Below are 22,601 nucleotides of genomic sequence, written 5' to 3'. Positions count from 1 at the left end.
GTTAACTTCACTTTTTATTAGGCCGGGCGAAAACTATTAGACTTNTCTTTAGGCGCGTGTGAACAATAATATCATACGTCAACTAATTGTGGACGGTTAATAATTTTTCCGTTCGCCACCGTTGTTTATTTTTAAAGATATCACGCATTTTATAAGGTAATACAATGCCTTTTTTGGTTATTATAATATTTTGAATTGGAGTTGTAATACGAAGGTGAGAACAAGAAAAACGATTTACAAGAAAAACGATGGTATAAAGAAACTGACATTCTCTAATTAATTTTTCAATCATCAAATTTGAAGTTAAAAAATACCATGTAAACCATTCTGCTTGAAACTGAAGGAATGCTACTGCAAAGTTGAACTTTGTCGCATTGTAAAGAGCATTTTCATTTATGAACTTACGAATGAGAATTTTTTTCTTCTTCAGAATTGTAATTTGTTTGAAAATTATTTTATATCCGTCGTTGAACATCCGACCTAATATTGGGTTCACTACTACTAATGTATAACTCCGTAGCCTTGTAATTTTGAACCATTCCAGAAGACAAGGGAACTCCTTGACCAGTACCCACAGAGGGAACATGGAGGACTTTGTGACTTGACAGATTTAACGTGCATCAGTCACCATTTACCACACGGGGAGTCTTCGGTCGGTGGGAATCGTGCCCATTAACTCTTAGACATGGGCCCAGTGGCCTACCAACCAGGCTGTCTGTCACGGTTTTCGCCTTTTATAAACTCGCCCTTGACTTCATATAAAAAGTAACAAGAAAAAAAAACGCTATGAATAAATGAAAAAAATAATTTACAGATATAAGATGTTGCAAAATTTTAGCATTTATACCAATATTTTTATAAGTGCGAAGAGGCTCCGCCCCCTTGTTGCAACCCCCGACGCTGCTTCTTATTTATCACAGTTTTTTCTTAAAAGTCGATAAAAAAATCATATTGTTTATGAAATATACAATTATTATAATTTTTATATGCACATTTTCTTAATTTGAAAACAAAAAAAATTTTTAACTTAGGAATACCGCATTTATGACACAATAAGAAGTAATAAATGAGTAGTAGTTTTACTTGTAAACAATATATATATAGTTTAAGATTTATACCTGGCAACATCTAATTTATCTCTTATTTTTTTTATCTATTCACTTTTCGTTGCTTTTTATATTAAGTCGAGTTTAGAAAATGAAAATCACGAGAGAGATAAATTTTTTTGCAACTATGAATAAATAATTATTACTTAGAGGAAAAAAATTGCAAAAAAGAACTTAAAACTATCACAACTTTCGAACAAACTGAAATTCTGAATAAAAATTTTAATTAAGTTTATAATTCAAAATGCTTTAAAAGCACGTCAAGCTCTGTAGTTGCCCTTTAATAAACAGTAAATCGGCCAACATTTTTTTTTCTTTGTCTCAAGTTTAAAATTAAATAACTTTCGAGCTAATAATCAAATCGTATTTTTTTTTATTCCCTGAAACATCCTTGTACATTTCACTACACGTAATTTTAAGTTTCTATGTCTAATAGTGTTTGTTCAAAAATGGCATGTAGCGTAAACCAAAACAAGTGAGAATAAATTCGCAAAACGAAGAAAAAGGAGCACTTTAATTGCAATAAATTTCAAACAAACTAGAATTTTGAAGAAAAAAAATTCTGTTTAAAGATAATTCACAAATATTGCCTCTTCAGCAGGTCAAATGTATCTGCATTTCTGTAGCTGCATTTCTACGACTTGTAGACTGGCTCATAAAGTGTTTTTTCCTACAACTATAACAGTTAATAATTTTCGAACCGGTTCTCGAATGGTAATTTATTTTATTTTATTGCACTCCCTGTACATTTCTCGACTTATTTCACTAATTTCAAGTTTCCAAGTCTTATGGTTTTTACGCGGCAAATCAAAATGTAAACGTCAAATTGGGACACCCATAGCAGCGTCGAAGTCGGCGGCGAATTTTTTATTGTAAACAGATAAAAGGCTGTTTTCAGTGAGAACTGTTAAATGATAGAGAGTTATCGTTAACTAGTAAAATTACTTTTTATTTATTTTTTTTCATTTATTGTGTCGCATACAGATTCAGCATTCCTAACTTTAAATTTTACTTATTTTTCAAAGCCAGACATCCTATCATATCGTTGCGTGCTTACATAAAATTTTAATAACTGTATATTTTATGAACAAAATAACCTTTTTTTTATCGACTTTTAAGAAGGAAAAAAAAAACAATAATGAAGGAGAAGAAATCTCGGGTATTGGCGATCATAGCCTCCAATTTAAAAAAAACAAACAAATATATTACTCATGGCATGGAATTTCGACAGAAAAAGTGTCCACTGGTAACCATTAATTAAATTTAGTCGCCCTGTAACTGGCGGAGACGGTAATTTTCCCCTATAATTCTAACCTGTTTTTATCACCGATCTTATAAATTTTTTCGAACTAAATTTTCAGTGGTGCACTTTTTTCAACGGCGCACACGTTTTCTATCCTTTTTTAGTATCTATCCTATTATATGGATGGTTGATTGAATGTAAACAATAACAAGCTTCCAAACACCGGAAGAAATTTAGGAAACTTCCGGTGTATCCCTCCGCTTATGTTATGCTAATGAGGCGACGTGTGAAGAGGCTAAATATTCTAGGAAACTTCATTGTGATTTGTGTTTAAAATTTAAAGCGTAATTTTTTACCATTCATGAGAGGTTTCTGTAACTTATAAATTCTAACAATTCGTGAGCCTAAAAAAATTTAAACAAAATTAATATCACAGCATAAAAGAAGTGTAAGTGTGGCCATGTTTTAAGTATTATTCCTTATTTGTCTACATTTGTGTAAAATGGAACAGTTTGTTATTTTTTGTGTAGCGTCATAGTAAGCTTGCGGAGTCTTCTGAATTCCTTTTTTTTTGTTTGTTTGTTTCGTAGGAAGTTAGATTGAAAAAACGCGATATATTGAAAAAAATACAAGCACAGGCTTATTCATAATTCCCTCCGGGGTTTCGAAGCGTTATAATAAAAAAAACGAAGACGAAAAATGGCAAAAAAGAACATATGAAATTATTCCTAAAGTATTCAAGTTTTAATTTAAGCAGTTGTCGGTAGATGGCAGTAACATGTACCCCTGAAGCCAGTTGTTGTAAAAAAAATGGCGTTTACAGGCAGAGGGAATTATGAATAATTCTGTTTAATAATATTGGATGGTGCATTTTTCCTAGCTTAGGCATAAAGATCACCCGGAAGTCTTACTACGAATTTTATCCCTTAGCAAAATCTACGCTTAGTTTTTTTACGATCAACAATCCATGAAACAATAATATATATGTAAATTATCACATACATTATACACATCGATCATATCGTAAAATAGAAATCTACATATTACAATGAATTTTTTTTCCTCCCATGGCAAAAAATTACGGGGAAAAAAGTGGACAGATATGTGAATTTAAAAGCAAACTGTTCATGTAAACAAACTGAAGAACATTTTCATTTCGATAATGCTTAGTAATTTCTGCTGGTTATATTATGATTTAGAGCTTAGGGGTCGTTCAAATATTATGTATTCATCAAAAAAGAAAGTTGTGATTCTTGCTGAGAAGAGGAATCAGGGATATGAGAAATGCTTATGTAAAGCACTAACATTCTCTTTCTATCACTTTTTAATTTTTCTTTAAAAATACAAAAATATGTAATAAAATTTACACGTGGAGAAACTTGAAATAAAAGTTAAAATAGTGAAAAGAACAAGTTGGAAAAAACAAATTATTCTAGGAGTTTTGAAGTATTATAATCTAAATTAAAGCTTGAAATTTGTTTTATGCACAGTTCAATATTTTATTTAAATTCAAGTTCGAAATTTAAAAAACGGATTACCGAAATAAGTTTTAAAGTTAAATCAAAAAATAAGGGGTGTTGTGTCTTCAGTAAGTAAGCATAAGAGAGGTTTGTAATTTGTTTATTGGCTTATTGGTTAATTGGTCCATTCAAATATTATGGGCTACTTTCTGACTTATTAGAATGTTAAAATTTCCCAAAGACCATGTAAGTTTTATTTTTTGACAGATTCAAGGAGAATTCGTCTCTTTTTTACAGTCAAATCGAACTTATCGTCAATCAAAATTCCAATATCAACCCATGACAAACGACCTCTTTCGATTTGCTATAAAGCTCATACCTTTCTAGAGCTCTGTTCTGGATTGGAATATAAATTTCTACTATTTACTGATCACCGCAATGAAATTTATCGTTACATAGTCTGAAATCGAAATCTTCGATAATTAAAAAAAAAAAAAAACAGGAGGATATTTAAAAAAATGTTAATGATGAAATAAAATTATTTAAATTTTAAAAGCTACTCTTTTTCAGTAAACTAAAAGGAAAGAAAATAATTTTACTTTTATCAGATTTATAACTGAAAACGTTAGGTAAATTGCTATTGTAATTAACGTCTATCATCACCGAAAATCCGAACCATTTTTTAGATCTGACAAAAATATTTTTTTTCTTCTTATTCTGCTTTAAAAATATAATTTTAAAATATTAGTTTTATTTTATTAATTAAAGCAAATGACGATTTTTCAAAGATTAATGTTTATTTCGAAAACTCATTTTTAAACATTTTGTTCAAAAATGTTAGAAAAAAAACTAACTCGTTATTAAAAAACTTACACAAGGCACTTTACACAGAAGCGTTATATTTTTTATTGCATGCTATTTTTTTTCTACTTCAAAGATTTTCTTATATTTACTTACACCGCTTTAGCTACTACTTACACCTGAATAATTTCCCCTCTAATATACAGTTACTTGACAGTTTTCTGTCACCATTTTTTCTCCTTCTATCAAAATCGCGTGGTTCTGTCCAGTTATCGCCAACGCTTCATTCAATTTCAATTGGCGAATGACAGTTGCACAAAAGGCAAATGTTATAGCCTCCCAGGCATGTAAGTTTTAAGCGGTTTTTTATAACTTCTGTCACGATACCATCTCATCAACAATGCGAATATGTCGCATTCATGTCATTCCGTTTCGCCAATCGCAGAAAATGGCGACAAACTGCGGACAGATGGACAATTAAAAAATGATGGAACGGCGAAAATGAGAAGAGACTTGTTGTACTCCAACTCATTGATCAACAGTGATCGCCAAAAATATCGTAATGACATGTTATTTGAGATTCGCTGTTTCTGTTGTTTATGTTTCCAATACGATGTGTTGCTTTTTTTCTTTCTTTTTCTTCGCAAAGTTTCTGAAAGATTTTGTATCTTGTATTCCCTTACAGCTTCTCAAAATGAATTATTGATGTTGGTTTGAATTTCCGAGTAATTTTTGTCGATTAAATATAATGTATTACATTGTTGCAGACTACCGGCTTCTGTCTCAGTCGTCGTTCTTTGAATTGTAATTGTGAGAAAGAAAGTGTTGGGGTAGGGTAGAGGCTTGTAATCATTTCTGATAATTTTTCTTAACTATAGCGTTCAATTTTTGTATGGGGAAAGTATAATATTAATTACATCGTAGTTCTTGTTCGTTTAACATGTAACACTATGTTACAAATTAACGATTTCTATTGCTCTCCACTGTCTCTGAGAAAGTGTTAGATATAGGCTTATCACATAATTTCTTAGATTCTGACAATTATTCGTATTGAGAGAACGAAAATTTGAACTGGATATTAATTCTATACTCATAATACAATAATAATCATACTCCTAATTTTTGTTTATTGGACATGTAACACATTGTTACAAATTAACGATTTCTATTGCTCTCCACTGTCTCTGAGAAAGTGTTAGATAAATGCTTATCACTTAATTTCTTAGATTCTGACAATTATTCGTATTGAGAGAACGAAAATTTGAACTGGATATTAATTCTATACTCATAATACAATAATAATCATACTCCTAATTTTTGTTTATTGGACATGTAACACATTGTTACAAATTAACGATTTCTATTGCTCTCCACTGTCTCTGAGAAAGTGTTAGATATATGCTTATCACATAATTTCTTAGATTCTGACAATTATTCGTATTGATAGAACGAAAATTTGAACTGGATATTAATTCTATACTCATAATACAATAATAATCATACTCCTAATTTTTGTTTATTGGGCATGTAACACATTGTTACAAATTAACGATTTCTATTGCTCTCCAATATCTCTTAATCGTGATTGTCAGAAAGTGTTAGGCTTACATTTAATTTCTTAGATTCTGATAATTATTCTTATCAGGAGAACGAAAATTTAAACTGTATATTAATTCTATTCTGATAATACAATAATAATTATACTAGTAATTCTTGTTTATTGGTCATGTAACACAATGTTACAAATTAACGTTTCTATTGCTGTCCAATATCTTTGAATTGTAATTGTCAGAAATTCTTAGATATATGCTTATCATTTAAATTTTTTATATTCTGATAATTATTCTTACCAAGAACATGAAAATTTAAAATGGTTATTAATTATATTCTGATATTATAATGTTAACTGTACTAGTAATTCTTGTTTATGGAAAATGTAAACACAATGCTAAAAATTAACGACTTTGCCTGCTCTCCCCAATCTCTGAATTGCAATTGTGAGAGACTGTTAGGTATATGCTTAGAATTTAATTTCTTAGATTCTGTTGATCATTTTTAGAAGTAGCGTGCAAAATTTAGCCGGATATTAGTTCTACTCTGCTTATATAATATTAATAATCTTCTGATATTATAATATTAACTGTACTGATAATTCATGTTTATTGAACATGTAAACACAATGCTAAAAATTAACGACTTTGCCTGCTCTCCCCAATCTCTGAATTTCAATTGTGAGAGACTGTTAGGTATATGCTTATAATTTAATTTCTTAGATTCTATTAATCATTCTTAGAAGTAGCTTGCAAAATTTAGCCGGATATTAATTCTACTCTGCTTATATAATATTAATTATCTTCTGATATTAACTGTACTGATAATTCATGTTTATTGAACATGTAACACAATGCTAAAAATTAACGACTTTGCCTGCTCTCCCCAATCTCTGAATTGCAATTGTGAGAGACTGTTAGGTATATGCTTATAATTTAATTTCTTAGATTCTGTTAATCATTCTTAGAAGTGGCGTGCAAAATTTAGCCGGATATTAATTTTACTCTGTTTATATAATATTAATTATACTAGTGGTTTTTGTTTATTGGATTTGTAACACAATGTTTCAAATTAACAACTTCTGTTACTCTTCACTATTTACTAATTGTAAATGTGAGGAAGTGTTAGGTATATGCTTATCATTTAAGTTTTTAGATTCTGATGATTATTTTTTTCCTGGAAACATACACATTTTTTCTGGTTAATATTTCTTTTCTAATAATATAATATTAATTTCAGTAGTAGTTTGTGTTCATTGAATATCTAATACAGTGTAAAAGTGTTAGATATGTTCTTATGATTCTTTTTTGTAGACTTTTATAATTGTTTTTACCGGAAGCTTGCAATCATTTATTGGAAATGAATCCTAATTTTTAAATTTATTAACAATTATACTGGAAGTTTTTATCTATTGAATATGCATTATGGAATTATTGAATGCAGGCTTCAGTTGCTTTTCACTACTTCTGAGTTTTAACTGTGAACAAAGTGATAGATATACACCGAAGAGCCATTACATAATGACCACCCTGCTAATAACATGTAGGACCACTTTTAGCCCTCAAAAGTGCTAGCACCTGCCGTGGCATTGATTCCACAAGGTGCTGATAGGTAGTCTGAGGTATTTGGTACCAAGCGCTCACCAACTGGTCCTGCAATTCCCTCACATTGCGAGGGGGTAGCGTGGCTGCACGAATTTGGTTTTCCAAGTAGGACCACAAATGCTCTATTGGATTAAGGTCAGGTGAATTTGGGGGCCAAGACATGACTTGAAAGTCACTGGAATGTTCCTCGAACCAATCCATGACGATTCGACCCTTATGACATGGTGCATTATCCTGTTGGTAAACACCATCCCCCGCAGGAAAAACTGTTGCCATGAATGGGTGAACCTGGTCTGTAACTATGTTCAAGTAGCTTGCAGACGTCGGGGATTGTTCTATGAGGATTATGGGTTCTAATGTGCCCCATGAAAACATTGTTCCTGGGGGAGAAACCATGAAAACCTGGGTGAGCCCATTGTTATAGATGGAGGATGGTCATAATATAATGGCTTTTCGGTGTATGTTTATCATCTAAATTCTTATTTTTTGATAATTACTTTTACTTTGAGCACATTGGATATTAATTCTGCTCGTATAATTTTTGTAATAATTATACTTGTTGTTCATATCTATTGAATATGTATTATTATGTATGACAATGTTTCTGTTTTCATTACTATTCGCTCTATCTTAATTGTTACTGAGAGAAACTTTTAAGGCTGCCTTTCCTATTAACTATTAGGAACACATTCATGCGACTTTTTTTTCCTCCATTCTACAGGTCATGAATCCAAATCTGTTTGGAAAAAAAAATGTCATTGTGAAAAAGTGCGTTTTTGTGTCTGACTTTAGTTACTTAAAATATTTTATCGCGTTCAAGGTTAGTTCGTTGAATTACTGAGATTGACATCATTGTGGTAGGTGAAAATTTCATTATTATATCATAAGTTATTACGGTGTTCTCTTTAAATATTTAGTATACAGTACATTTAAAGTAACTAATAGATATGTAAAATAAGAAGAAACAAAAACGCTATCATCGAAATCTAACAAATTACAAAAGAGGGATTGAAAAAATAAATTTCTTTCTTAACCGGAAGAAACGGTCAATTTAATTGGTTTATTGATGTTGTATCATTTTGCTTTTCTCGCTAGTTATTCCATGGATTTCTATAGCGTTGCCTTTTTCTTAAGTTTTTGCAGTTCCTCGAAACAGTTGTACTGTCTAGATTCAAAAATGCATTGAATTTTATTTATTTATTTTGAATTACTTGTCTTATATACCAAGCCATAAGCTCTTCATTTTAATACGAACCGATTTAGATCTCATTTTCATATTGATGACCCTTAATCATTATTTGTTATTTTTTTCATTAATTCCGGTATAGTTTTGTTTGCGAATTGTTTTTTGCTCCTCAGTAATAGTACAATGCGCATTGTTATTGCTCATTGTACAAAATTTACGTGAAAATAAAGTATGAATTTGCTTCAACTTCGAAAATAAGCTGCCTAAAATTCTGGATGCTCGATCTCAGCTGTTCCTTTCTACCAGCAAATCCTGTTATGAAAATGGCATCGCTCAGATCTGATAACCGCGGGGCATATGATTGTGGCCATAATTTCTTCCACAGTTTTCTAAAAAAATTCCCGAGGCGTGTTCGAATTTTCTAAAAAGAAGAAAGGGTCCATGGGTGCGGCCGTAGCCATTAGTAAGATTCCAGCTAGATAAAGTTACAGTGAATTATGGAGGCTTCATCTGGTTGTTCTAGCATCGATTAAAAGTTCTTTTGGAATCACCAGACCCTTAATCAATTACTGTCAATGCCATTGGTTCTACCTTGTCTCACATTCTCTCTCTATCCCCCCACCCCTCTCTATAGGTTATTAAAAAATTCTTTGACAAGGTATAAGCTGTCAGGTTCACCTCCCAGCTATGACTTCTTTATGTCTTCTTTGGAATTTATGGAGCCACTTTGCTTGAGCGATGGCTTACGAAATTTCGTAAAGTTTTGTCTAGGAAATGTTGATGTGATAATTTTATATGTACTTGGTCATTTTTACAAGACGAGGGCACTTCTGCTCGTTTTATTACTACGCCATTCAGAACACCGAAGTGTGACAAAGTCGCCGAAATGGATATTATTTCCTTCCTTTTCGTGTGATATTACGACAGTGACATCTTCGTTTAGGTCGTAGACTAATTAGATAATCTTTGTCTTCGCAAACAGTAACCGGCATTTTGCACTGCATTAGGCTAATTGGATTATACGGGGTCTTTGCGAACAGCTTCTGTCATTTTGCAATTCGTTCGGCATATTGGATTTTTGCAAAAAGCCGCTGCTATTTTTCAATGCACCAGGCTAATTAGATAAGTTTCTAGCATGTTCTTGCCTTCCTAAGGAATTTTCTGATCAACCCTAACATGTTTTCCAACAAATATTTTCTCCAGCATTGTTACCAGGGTTCGCCAAGATGGGCACTGACGACCAGCGTGTTTTTTTCGGTTGAGCTCACTTGAAAAAAAAAAGAAAAAAACATTGCACCCCACCAAGTGAGTTTTTTCGCATTTTATCATTTCCGTTCAATATTCGTAGCAATTATCAACTTATTGTTTAATAAATTTTACTTTGTAACTTTTTATGCGAAATATATTTCAGCAATCTGAGTTTTGAGAAAAAAATTTAATATAAATGAACTAAATAAAGAAAAAAAAAAAAAGTACATGATTAAAAAAAATACTGTAAAATTATTATTTATTACTTACGTATAAAACAAACGTAACATATTGTATTAAAAGTGACTTCGAAGACGGAGCCCACCGGAACCCGAGGAATTTTTTCCCGAGCCAGGAATACATTGGATTATTTACAGCCCAACCCTGAGATATACTCGAATAAAGGCCACATTTTACTGTCTCGCCAGTCAGTCTTTGATGTCTGAAAAAACAAACACGTGGAACAGAAATGGCAGATAGCTGTAATTTTTATTCCTTATAAATTTTACATTTTTTATACTTAAAAACTGAAGCAAAAGTTTGTTTAAAAGTAGTTTAAAAATTATGAACATTTTTTTTCCACATGAGTCCGAACTCAAAAACCTTTTTCCAGTAAACGAGTCTGAGCCTATGTCGAGCACGGGCTGATCACGTTTCCTCTGTAATGCATACATATTACACCTATCGTATAATTTACTTGAATTGTAAACCTTTCAGGTTTTTTTACTCTTGCAGAAAGATTTTTCTTTTGAAAAGTAAAAAATATTAGTTTACTTTTCTACAGAAATTTACACGTATTATTTGTATCTTGTATTTAGGTAATTACTTTTTGATGAGCTAGATTTACGCCGATAGTATCGTAAATCCATGTAATATTACAATTGAATTTTAGGCAGTTATTGATCTTGATTTCCACGTGGCTTTTAAACATCCCGATATATTTAAAACAATAGGAAAATTCGAATCGTGCTTATGAGTATGTACTTTTTAAGATAATGATTCTATCGATATTTTGGCAGTTGTCGCTATTTGATTTCTGCACAGTTTTTAAATCGGACATTTTTTAATGCAATCTATATATATATTTCTCTTACACGGCGACAAAAAAAAAGCCTCATTACAACTCCCCGAATTGCAACGCTAGATCGACCAATGATTGCAGCTAAAAATGTCACATGCCAAATCTATCTGAGGTGGTTCAACATATAGCGCTTTTAAAAACGGAAACTGAAATAATCAGAGAGAGCATTCTCACCAAATGTCTACTCTCACCATCATACTAATAAGCTAGGCAGAAGTGAGTATTATTTATAACAACAACCTAATCTCGAAACGAAACACGCATTTGAGTAATTCCTTTTTGAGGAGTCCGATTCGCGTGATTTCGTGGTCGATCTTTTTTTCGGCAACGGATTTCATGATTTTTAATTGATTATTTTCGCATTTTTCTACACAACAAAATGAGAGAATATCACTCATAATATTAGAATAAAAAATTATTGCATGTTCAATTAAAAGAAAAAATTCTATTATTTTTTCGTAATCTCAGCGCTGTTTTTTTAAATCAGTAACATATTTGTTTGTTATGATTAAAAGTATCGTGCAGATGTTAGTGTATTGAAGATTATTAATATATTGAAGATATAAGTGCTAGATAGTTTTGTCGCAGATAGCTCAAAAAAATTCTGCCGTTGAGAAATTAGTTAAATAGTTTAAATTTTTTGGTTTATTGAAATTGTCATGACTCTTGAGTTCGAGTTGTACATTTTTAATGAGTAGCAAAATCTTATTTTTATTTGCTTAAATTGCATGTGGTGAAAAATTTGTTTAGTACCAAAAAAAAAAAATGATTATGTTATATTACGAACCTAAAATGAAGTGTGAGTGCATATTGTACATATTTGTAATATATGTTTCGTACATAATTATTATGTTTTAAAAGAATTTATGTGTTTTCATTAAAATTTTAAATTATATACTTGTAATGCTTAGAAAACAAACATTAAGAAATTATTACCTTTTCCATACATTTTAAAGACAAAAAGTAATAAATAAAGATAAAAGTTGATAATTTTTGTAAATTTTAAAACACAAATAATTCATATAATGAAACATAAAAATGAGCCTACCGTGAATATGTGCTTTTTATTTCATGAATCTCTACAATATTTTTGGAAATTCCATTCAATAACTTTAAAGCAAATTATGTGTTTATATATAATTTAAAGATAATCGCATAACTTATTTTGCTTTACATTTTATAAACAATCATTTCAGTAACTTCATCATTATGCAGTTCATCATATGTTTATTGAAGGCAGAAAAATGCCTGAAATAGTTATTCTTCTAACCATTCGTTTATTAATTATTTTGCTCATAACCAAGCAATATTCTTTTTAGTTTATATTCTATCTTATTTTTATATTTAGCAAACGCTTTTTTTTGTAATAATAGCAAATGCATTATTATGCATTTGAAAAAAAAAAAAGAAACTACTTATCTCTGAACAAAATTGGGCCTTTTCATGTAAAAACCCGACAAAATCTACTTATCTACTTGCAAAATTCTTTTTCATAAGAAAAACCTGAAAATACCTACATGGGCTGGGTTATTTCTTAATAACCCGGGTTTTTTTCGAAGCTTGCTTGTTAGGATTAATGCAGTGAACCCATATATCTGAAGGCTAATTACAAAGTATATCAGTCATTCCTTAATTAAGTATGGTTTATTTCAGACAGTTCCCAATTTCTTTTTATTATGTATAAAACTCCGTAACCTTGTAATTTTGAGCCAAACCCAAAAGACAAAGAACTTCTGAATTAAAAATTGGGACAAACTAGCCTTCGAGGAGGATTTTTTAAAGGGACGAGCCCACATTTGCGTTACTTGAAGATAAAAACCTCGGAAATCTTCCATGGTTAGCCCGACGTCAAGGGGATTCTATTTTATGTTAGCACTATGGTCGATGCGAGCCGGTGGCAGAATTCGTATCAACCAGCCATCGTTGGAATTCGAAGTCTAAGCAAATAAATCTAAGCAAATAAATCTAAGCAAATTCAGTTTGATTAAATCATTGCTCACACATTTTTAATTGGCCTACTGCCGTGCAGGATTATTGTAATCAGGCAAAAGAAATAAACAAGTAGATTAGAAAATATTGAACACTTTTAAACTTAGATAGACGCAATCCAGAATGTCGGATTTATAAATATATATATATATGTGTGTGTAGAAGGGACGTACCAGAATCGACAAATAACTTTTGTTTCTAAAGGTTTATTTAACTTTTTTTAAAAATCGCCTATTTAGTGAGATTTTGTCACTTAGATAGAGCGATCAAAATCAATAAAGAATTCTCAATTTTTGCAAATTTTTATGACCTCTGTGCTGAAGTAACTTTTTACATATTAAAATATTAGATCACAGGCTGTTTTAGTTTTCATAACACTTTGGTTTTTCTTCGTTCTGACATTTTGCACTAATTCCATTTTTTAAAATAATACTTTACAAATTATGCTGAAATATAACAACGCCAAATTCGATTCACCATATTTTCTATTCTGAATTCAAACGCCATTACTGTAATTCATAATGTTATCTTATTCTAGCACTTTTCTTTACAATTTAAAATCTCAATAGATTGTTGTGATTGCTCATTTACGTCGCACTTGAGCTGCACAATGGGCTATTGGCGACGGTCTGGGAAACATCCCGGAGGATGATCCGAAGACATGCCATCACAATTTTGATCCTCTGCGGAGGGGATGGCACCCCCGCTTCGGTAGCCCGACGACCTGCGCGCGAAGTCGAGCACTTTACGGTAGCACAGTTTAACGAGGACCAATACCGCACACCCTCGGTCCCTACGCAGACTGATCCAAGTGGTCACCCACCCGCACACTGACCGCAACCAGTGATGCTTGACTTCGGTGATCTGCTGGGAACCGTGTCTTAACGATCAGTCCACTGCGGGACTAAAATCTCAATAGAAGAAAGTGCTAAGTGATATTTTTGAAAAATATAAAATTTCTCCGGAAAATATTTTTTCCAGTTTTATTAAATTGTGCAACATTATATAATTTTACCATAAAAATTAAATCTCAAAATTTCGGAAATCTCAGTAAATGAAGAGGCTAAGTGACTATCTCTAAATATTTTTGAAGTGTAAGAATGATCCTAGTGCTTTTGCCAACAAACAGTCAACAAGTTACTATAGGAAGCCTCTTATTAAACAGTAAATAAAAAAGACAACAATGCGAGCATTATGAAGCGAACAGTTTAAATTATTGTTTGGAAATTTTAAACTAAACCAAATGGGAGTTTTTGGATAAGAAATAATGGCAAATCATAATCTTGATTTCTCATTGCCAACGGATAAACTTTTTAACTAATTTACTCAAATTCACTAGAATTAACCTTCATTAAATTTTCTATCCATAACTTTACATAATTTCAAGTGTATACAGAGTAAAAAAATCTTAGAGAATAAAAGTTAATTTTTAAATTATGCTTGGAAACTGAAAAGAGCAGTAGATAAAACTAGTTTTAGAAGTGATTGGAATATATTTGATAATTTTCCCCCCTGCCAATTAGAAGAAGAAAAGTAAAATAAAATAAAAAAAAATAAAAAAAACATTACATGAATTTTAATGTGTAAAATTAATTGTGAAGAAATGTTTAAATTCAAAATTGTAGCACGTTCAAGATTGATAAAATGGTGCAACGAACGCATCATCCAATTAACTTAAGAATTTTAATGAAATTATACATATGTAAATGGATTAAATCTGTGGTTTTTTTGGTTGAGATAACTGATATTTTCGAGTAAGTCTAAGTTGAATGATTTTTTTAAAAAAAACTTAATGCTTTTGTGAACATTGATATTTTTTGTTGGCGTCTTCATATGAAGGCATAACTGACAGTTCGCAACATTTTAAGTCAAGAAAAAGGTGAACGGAGTGCAGTTGGACTTCTATTTAACAAAGTCGCTAAATCCCGATAATAAGTTCGTTATATGGGAAATTAGTTAAATAGAAAATCACCTTTTGAAATACAAAACAGGTTTTGAATTCTTAAGAACTAGACATGATAAAAATAGCAACCTTTATCTTCTAAACTGGTATCTACTGTTTATTTTATAAATCTTAACCATGCATGAAATCTGCATGGAAAGATAGAATAGAGCGAAACATTATCCAGTGTTACACTATTATGTTACATACATTTTCAACTAAAAAAAAAAACTATGTACAAAATTATAGTTGTATTTATTATAAAAATAATTTTAAACCTGTATCACCACACGCGTTCTTAGGTTTAATTGCTACTGATAAAATCCGTTAATTTTGTCTGAGTTTTTCGTTTGAAATGCAAACAAAAAAGGGAATGGGATTTTACTGCTTTCTCTAAAAGTTAAATGGCTTTCGAAAATCAATACCAGGTCATTTTCCCTATAAAATGCTTTGAAATGTTCTGAAATATTCTGAGAAATAGGTAAAGTGGATTTTCCCCCCATTTTCATATTTTTTCGGTTGTCATCATAAAATTAAAAGTCACAAAGATATTGTTTTCGTTTAAAACATTTTTGCATCTCAAATTTAAATTAACTTATTTACCTGTAATATTTATTTATCTTGTTTTACTCTGCTATCATTACATTTATTATTAGTACTTATCACTACATTTTAAGATAAACTTATTCGAATCGGTGTCTAAACTTATTAACCGTTTTACAATTGTTATTATTTGGGGTGGATTACATTCATATGTTGTTATTAATTACATTAATACGCTATTATTAGTTAAATTGTTATGCAATTGTAAAATTGCCCTTAAAGAGATTCGTTAAGTGATCTTTAAAATGAACCTAATGATTAGCTTCATGACAATGTGATGCACGCAGATTTGTATTTTTGCATACATCATTCTGTTAGGTAAGCGAAAATATTTAAATTATAGTTGTGAGCTTACCATATTTGTTATATAATAATAATACATATAATTCTCTTACGTGGCTCTCAAATTTTGGCTGTATTTCTTTTCCGCCGGTGGCAANAAATGGAGTCAATGTTTAATCATGGACATGCTCTGTAAATATGATAAGAATGTGGACTATAAAAGAAAAAGAAGGTAGTTTTTTTTAAAAAAAAACATGTTTTTATATGGATTTGATTGATTGTTTTGAATTCTTAGAATTTTGCGCATTTGCAATGTACCTTAGTTAGTAGCGAGCGAAGCGAACTTGGTTTGCGAAGCAAACCATATTAGATTGCGTAACAATTTTCGGTGGTTGGCGAGCGTTAGCGACCAGCAGGCGCAGCCCACTAGTAATAATATATCTTTAATTTTAAATGTTATTTTTAAGAAGAATTATTACTAAATTAAATTATAATGATCACTAATCGATCTTAATAGTATCATACAATTTTTTCATTGCATTTACCAATCAAATTTGTTTCAAAATAAACATTTAATTTAAAGAAATGAATTTTGGACGTGGGAAGTAGGGGCACAAGTCTCAGCAAATAGAATTCTTTCAAGTAATATGTTTTAAGTGAATAATTCAAATTGCTTTATGCTGAGAATCAACAATTATTACGAAGCAAATCATTTTATATTATATTTTACAACCGTCGTTGAACAGCCTACCCAATTTTGGGTTTACGACTACTAAAATGTTCAACTTCGTAATTTTGAACCTAATCTAGAACACAAGGGAACTCCTGGATCAAGCATTGGGAGAAAATTGCTCTTGTGGAGAACTTTTTGATGGAACTAACCCGCATTTGCGTTACATGGAGAGGGAAGCCACAAAAACCTCCCACGGCTAGCCTGACGGCAAGGGGGCTCTAATCCGTAGAATGTTAGCGTCATTCCACCACTGAGGATATTTTACGTCAGCACTGTGGTCAGTGCAAGCCGGATGCGAAATTCGTATCGACCAGCCTTCGCAGGGATTCGAACCCGGTTCACCTCATTGGAAGGTGAGTGCTCTATCCCCTGAGCTATCACGGCCCCGAAGCAATCTTTTGAGTTGGTGAGCGGCAGCTATAATTACAAGTTACAAGGGCCTAGTCCCTTGTGTAAGTTGTAATTATTTTATTATAGGAACGTTTATAAATGTTGTCGCGCTTGAAGGAGAGGAAGAGGGTTCTTAAAATTTTGTCAGCTTGTGCCAGAAACGGAATATTTCCCATTTTGTTAAAGAACGCTTTTAAATTTTTACACAATTTTAACTGAATAATTAAAAACTCCATTTGATTATTGAGTGATGCCAAGAAATCCTTACCTTTTTCGTTCCATTTGATGAGGTAGAAGCCAATTAGTTTACGTGGTGTATTCGGACAGAGCACAGGTCACATATTCTACCTTGCCAGATCGGTTGATAATTTGTGTTTCTTCTAACAAAATTTGTGATTTCTTAAAATCATATTTATGGCGATTAATTTGTGATTATTGTTGATATCAATGCATGGTTATCGAGTTCCGCTAAGAGGGTATAACCAACACCTCCTAAAAGAGAAAAAGCCTTCGCACGGACCAGTTTAGTAGTCCGAAGGAGCGAACATAAACTACGCAGTAAGGTAAAAATAAGAAAAGATGCCACAATCTTCGAACTACTAAACTGAGCCGTGTGGGAAAAATAAGACAATTGTCACAACGTTCAGACTTCTAAAAGTTCGAATTCCTTACAAGAGATGTTACTGTAATTCCATGTTTCTTCTAATAAGATTTGTGATTAATATTGAGTTTCGCAAAAGATGATATAACTCTTACCTCTTTTGTTTTATTTAAAGTGGTAGAAGCCAAATAGTCTTAATGGCTCATTTATGTGCGAGATTGATTTATGATCTGTGTTATTACTAATTTGTATATTCTAATAATTGGTATTTATTAAAGTTACTTTTTTATTTCAGGTTGCAGTGCTGTAACGACGATACAGTCTCGGTCTTCGCTGGATCCTAGTGCACTGACCACTTGTTCTTTTCGTTTACGTTACTTGGACCTCACGGACTGCCACAGACTGGACGATCCAGGATTAGAACGAATCGTTCGAAACTACTCCCAACTGACCCACCTGTACTTAAGAAGGTGTGAGCACATCACGGATGAAGGGTTAAAAACTGTTGCCAATTACTGTGTACTTTTGAGAGAACTTAGTGTGAGTGACTGTGTTCTACTCACGGACTTCGGACTGTATGAATTAGCAAAACTGGGGCCAAACATGCGTTACTTGAGCGTCGCCAAATGTGATCGAATTTCCGATGCCGGGGTGAAGCAAATTGCTCGGCATTGCTACAAACTCAGATACCTCAACGTGAGGGGTTGCGAGGCAGTGTCAGATGACGCACTGGAGGTGATTGCAAGAAGTTGTTCAAAATTGAGAGCTCTGGACATCGGAAAATGTGACGTCACGGACAGAGGTCTCAAAGTCATTTCTCATCATTGTCCTAATCTCAGGAAATTAAGCTTAAAGTCTTGCGAAATGATTACTGACGAAGGTGTTAAAATCATTGCTTACTTTTGCAGGGGACTGCAGCAATTAAACATACAGGACTGCCCTATAACGCTGGACGGCTATAGGACGGTTAGAAAATTCTGCAAGCGATGTATCATCGAGCATACGAATCCCGGTTTCAATTAATCCTGTTTTTCCTTAATCGATTTTCATCAGAATCGAAGCCATTTTCCATAAGCATCAGGAAACTTCACCGAGTTAATTCTCTGATCAGAAACGGAAGCTGTTAGAATGATACGACGCATTTTTTTTTTCATGTGTGTTGCATTATTCCAACACCACCAGTCTTTGAAACTCTTTTTACTCTGTTCAGAGAATTGGTCTGTTCATTCATACTTTTTCTAAGAAATTTGCCTTTAAATTTTACACAATTTACAAATTATTGTGGGAAAATAATTAGTTGTCGAAGAAAGTATAGTGATCAAGGTTCTGTCTAGGTCATGCAGGAGAGTTTGAAAAATTGTGCAAAAGCTTTCGTAATCTAATCTGAACACATAACTTTTAAATATTATTCTTTAAATTGCAGTTTATTTAAAAATTTTAAAAAAATCAAGCCTTGTTTTTTTTAAAAAAAAAGCAAACGCTAAAATTTTCGCTTATCAAATTTGATAGTAGTAGTACTTTATTTACGTCACACAAGAGTTGCACAGTGATGGTTTTAGAAACTTCTTCGAGGATGAGCTGAAGAGTAATTTGCAATCTTGATCTTCTGTAATTCCTCGTTATAAGAAAATTATAACCCAGATTTGAGTAGTTTAAATACTAAGATTTTTTTATCATAAATACTGCAGATATCAGACTTTTTGTGAAAGTTAACCATTAACATGCTATCCTCCTCTCTTGACTGAGACTTGTACTAATTGAACAGAAAAAAAGTTCGTGTTGAATAAAATTATCTACGAAGGAAGTAAAATTTTTATAAGATGTGGGTTATCACTTTTCATGCTTGAGACTTCCGGTTGTAAGTCATACTATTCCAATTGAAATATTTGCTTGGACATGTGTTAATTTTTATGCTCAAATGATATCACGCTCTTACTGCAAATAGGTGTTTATATCAAAAACAGTGCTTATAGTTTTTTTTTTTTTAGTTGTCAGCGTCATCTGGTAATTAACTTTATTACTAATTTTAAAACTTAGTGAGAAAAAAATTAGTTCCCTAATAACACAGCTACATCATATGTTTTTATATAACCTTTTTTTTTTCAATTGTTTTTTCCTAGTCTTCGGTCAATTTTTGGGTCACGTTTGAATAGTTTTCCAGCTTTTCTTTTATTATTTTGTTTGCTGTCTTGGAACAGTTATGACCTGCATTTTTCTGGCTATAAATTGTAGAGCAATCTTTTGTAAATTGCGTAAAATGTAAAAACAAGTTCTGATACAAATTTTAAAAGAAACAAAGTTTCTTTACAGGTATTTTACCATCAAGGAAAAACAGTAAAAAGTGGTTTATTTTAATGTGTGATACATAGAGTTGTGATTCCGCTCCTGGGAAAGAAGGCTTTGTATTTATTAACATAATTAGTAATATGTACAAGTTGTGGAAAGAAACTGTGTATTAATTTGTTTCATTCGTTTAGCATTGCGCTGAATGACATTTGTATATTTTTTGTACATAAATATGCATTATTAAAATATTTAAAAAAAAATTGGATTTAACTATGGTAAAATACTCTATTGAGCTACTCGATAGACGCAGCTTGGATAAAAATACTGTAAATTACTAAACTGGAAAAATGTTGATAAAATACTGATATTTCTCAACATTCCTAACGCAATATTTTAAAAATCATTTTCTCAATAAATTGCAATATGTTTCAGAGTAAATGTCAAATGTGCCAAAAGTTATACACAATCATAAAAATCGAATAGGAAAATGTTGCTAGTATTATTGATAACGAGAATTATCGTCAATGTTGATGGATTTCATTTATGTCACAAAAACATTGACCACTCTAAGAAAAATATGTATATTAGCTAAATTGGAAAAATATCGTGATATATCGATATGTTTTGAATCATGGCGATGACGATATTTAAAAATATATTGCGAACATCTAATCTTCTGATAAATATTAAACGTATGATAATTATCGTCAACGATAACATCGCAATTGTAACATTAACGTAATATCGCAAAGTCGTGAGAAATATCGATAACTGAGACAATCAATTACAATAATATTGCTGATATTAACAGCGAGAAATATAGAATACAATTATGGCTCGAATATTAACGATAATTATCGAATCTGATATTATAAGTGTAGAAATTTTTTTATTTAAAACGAGAACATTGTCCCACCTAAAACCAAAGTAAATTGGAAAATTAGCATGATAATCTTTAAAAATCACGATATTTAAGATATATTGCTCTTTTGTGGCAATATATCACATTATTAAAATTTTTATAGCGCCCAGCACATAAGTTCCTCTTAAGATGAGAAGTGATGGATACAGAGAGCCTTAACATGATTTTTAAACTCTGTTTTTCATCATTTATTAGTAAGGTTAATTTATTATCACTTATTAGTAACTAAATATTAAAGGGAACAAAGGAGACAAAAAAGTAGGTAGGAGTCAATAACAAACATATAGAACATTTTCTAGACCAGGGGTTTCCAACTTACATGAGGCCGGGGGATACAATTAAAAACAAAAATCAAATGGCGGGCCGCAATTTTATCAAAATTTTACGTAGGACTTTTCAATGTTTGAAGGAACATTAAATATTACTGTCAGATTTTTACCAAGTTGTACAAAACAAAAGTATTGAATTACAAATTAAAATAAGTGGATTTTTAAAAATATTTAATTGTTATTAATAAGGTTTTCAAAAATATTAAACAAAGAATAAAAATTCGGGCTACAATAACTTTAATGTGCACCAATGTATTAAACAATTAATGTGCAACAGATATCTAATTGTTAAGATATCTAACTTTGAAAAGGTTGGTATTAAAACTTACATAGTAGCACACACAATATTCAATGAGAAAATTGAGGTTTGTCTGCTGCAACAAAAAGAGAATAGATATTTCAATTTAAAATTTACAAATGTGTGTGTAAATATTTTCATCCAAAATGAGTGGTTTTGAAAAGTTAAATCGGAGAATTTCTTCGAGAAAATTTCTGATACGCACATGCTACATTATATTCACAAAATACAAAAAACAAAAAAGAGCAACATACACGATTATTGAATAAATATTTTCTTGAATGCAAAACCTGAGAAATAAATTTATTTGCACCGTTGCACACTGGGCTAGCATCCAAGGTTTGGTGGCCAAAATTAGTATTTCGATAAAATTTGCCTCAAAATTGGGGAGTTTTATTTAGGGTTTTCATGTGCAGGTAAANCAAAAATAAAAAAAATAATATTGTACGTTTAAATAATTAAATATAGCAATGAAAATATAATAATTTTCGTAATTTTATATTAAAAATGAAGAGCAGATTATATTTCTCAAGTAATATTACAAAATAACGGAAATTAATTAGAAAATAATGCGAAAACAAGAAAAAAAACATAACTTTTGTTTTTCGGTATATTTAGTCCGCCTTTGCAATATGGGCAAAATGGGGCAGGTTTTTTTCTAAAGAAGAAACATCAAAGAAGACAACAAAAAAAAGTTTAATTGCCTCGTGGAACTTTTTGGAGATAAGTTTCAAAAGTGATTCAATCATTGTAAAATGTCAAATGATAAGATATAAACTATAAGTTTGTCAAGAGTATTAACTAATCCAACAAATTGAAAAATTGTACTATATTTTCAGATTAATTACTCTGATTAAAATGTAACAGAAAGGTGAAATTCCTATATATATTTCTGAAACATAAATTTAAAAGTTGCATTTAAAAAAATTTTTTTAACATAATTTTC

General features: G+C 31.3%; 1 protein-coding gene across 2 annotated transcripts in view; it reads left to right on the top strand.

Moving 5' to 3' along the window:
* The window catches only part of LOC107440538 (F-box/LRR-repeat protein 7), a 108,556-nt gene extending 88,017 nt beyond the window's left edge, over positions 1 to 20,539 (top strand). For both annotated transcript variants that reach the window (XM_016053495.3, XM_071184131.1), the window contains one exon: positions 18,116 to 20,539. In XM_016053495.3, the coding sequence (XP_015908981.1) occupies positions 18,116 to 18,843 (728 nt within the window). In that variant the 3' untranslated portion in view covers positions 18,844 to 20,539. The remainder of the gene's footprint in view (positions 1 to 18,115) is intronic.
* Positions 20,540 to 22,601: the final 2,062 nt, after the last annotated feature.

Source organism: Parasteatoda tepidariorum, chromosome 8 (assembly GCF_043381705.1).
Source record: "Parasteatoda tepidariorum isolate YZ-2023 chromosome 8, CAS_Ptep_4.0, whole genome shotgun sequence".
In the NCBI taxonomy this organism is placed as follows: domain Eukaryota; kingdom Metazoa; phylum Arthropoda; class Arachnida; order Araneae; family Theridiidae; genus Parasteatoda; species Parasteatoda tepidariorum.
Note: the sequence above shows the minus strand (reverse complement) of the source record. Positions and strands in the feature narration are given on the sequence as shown.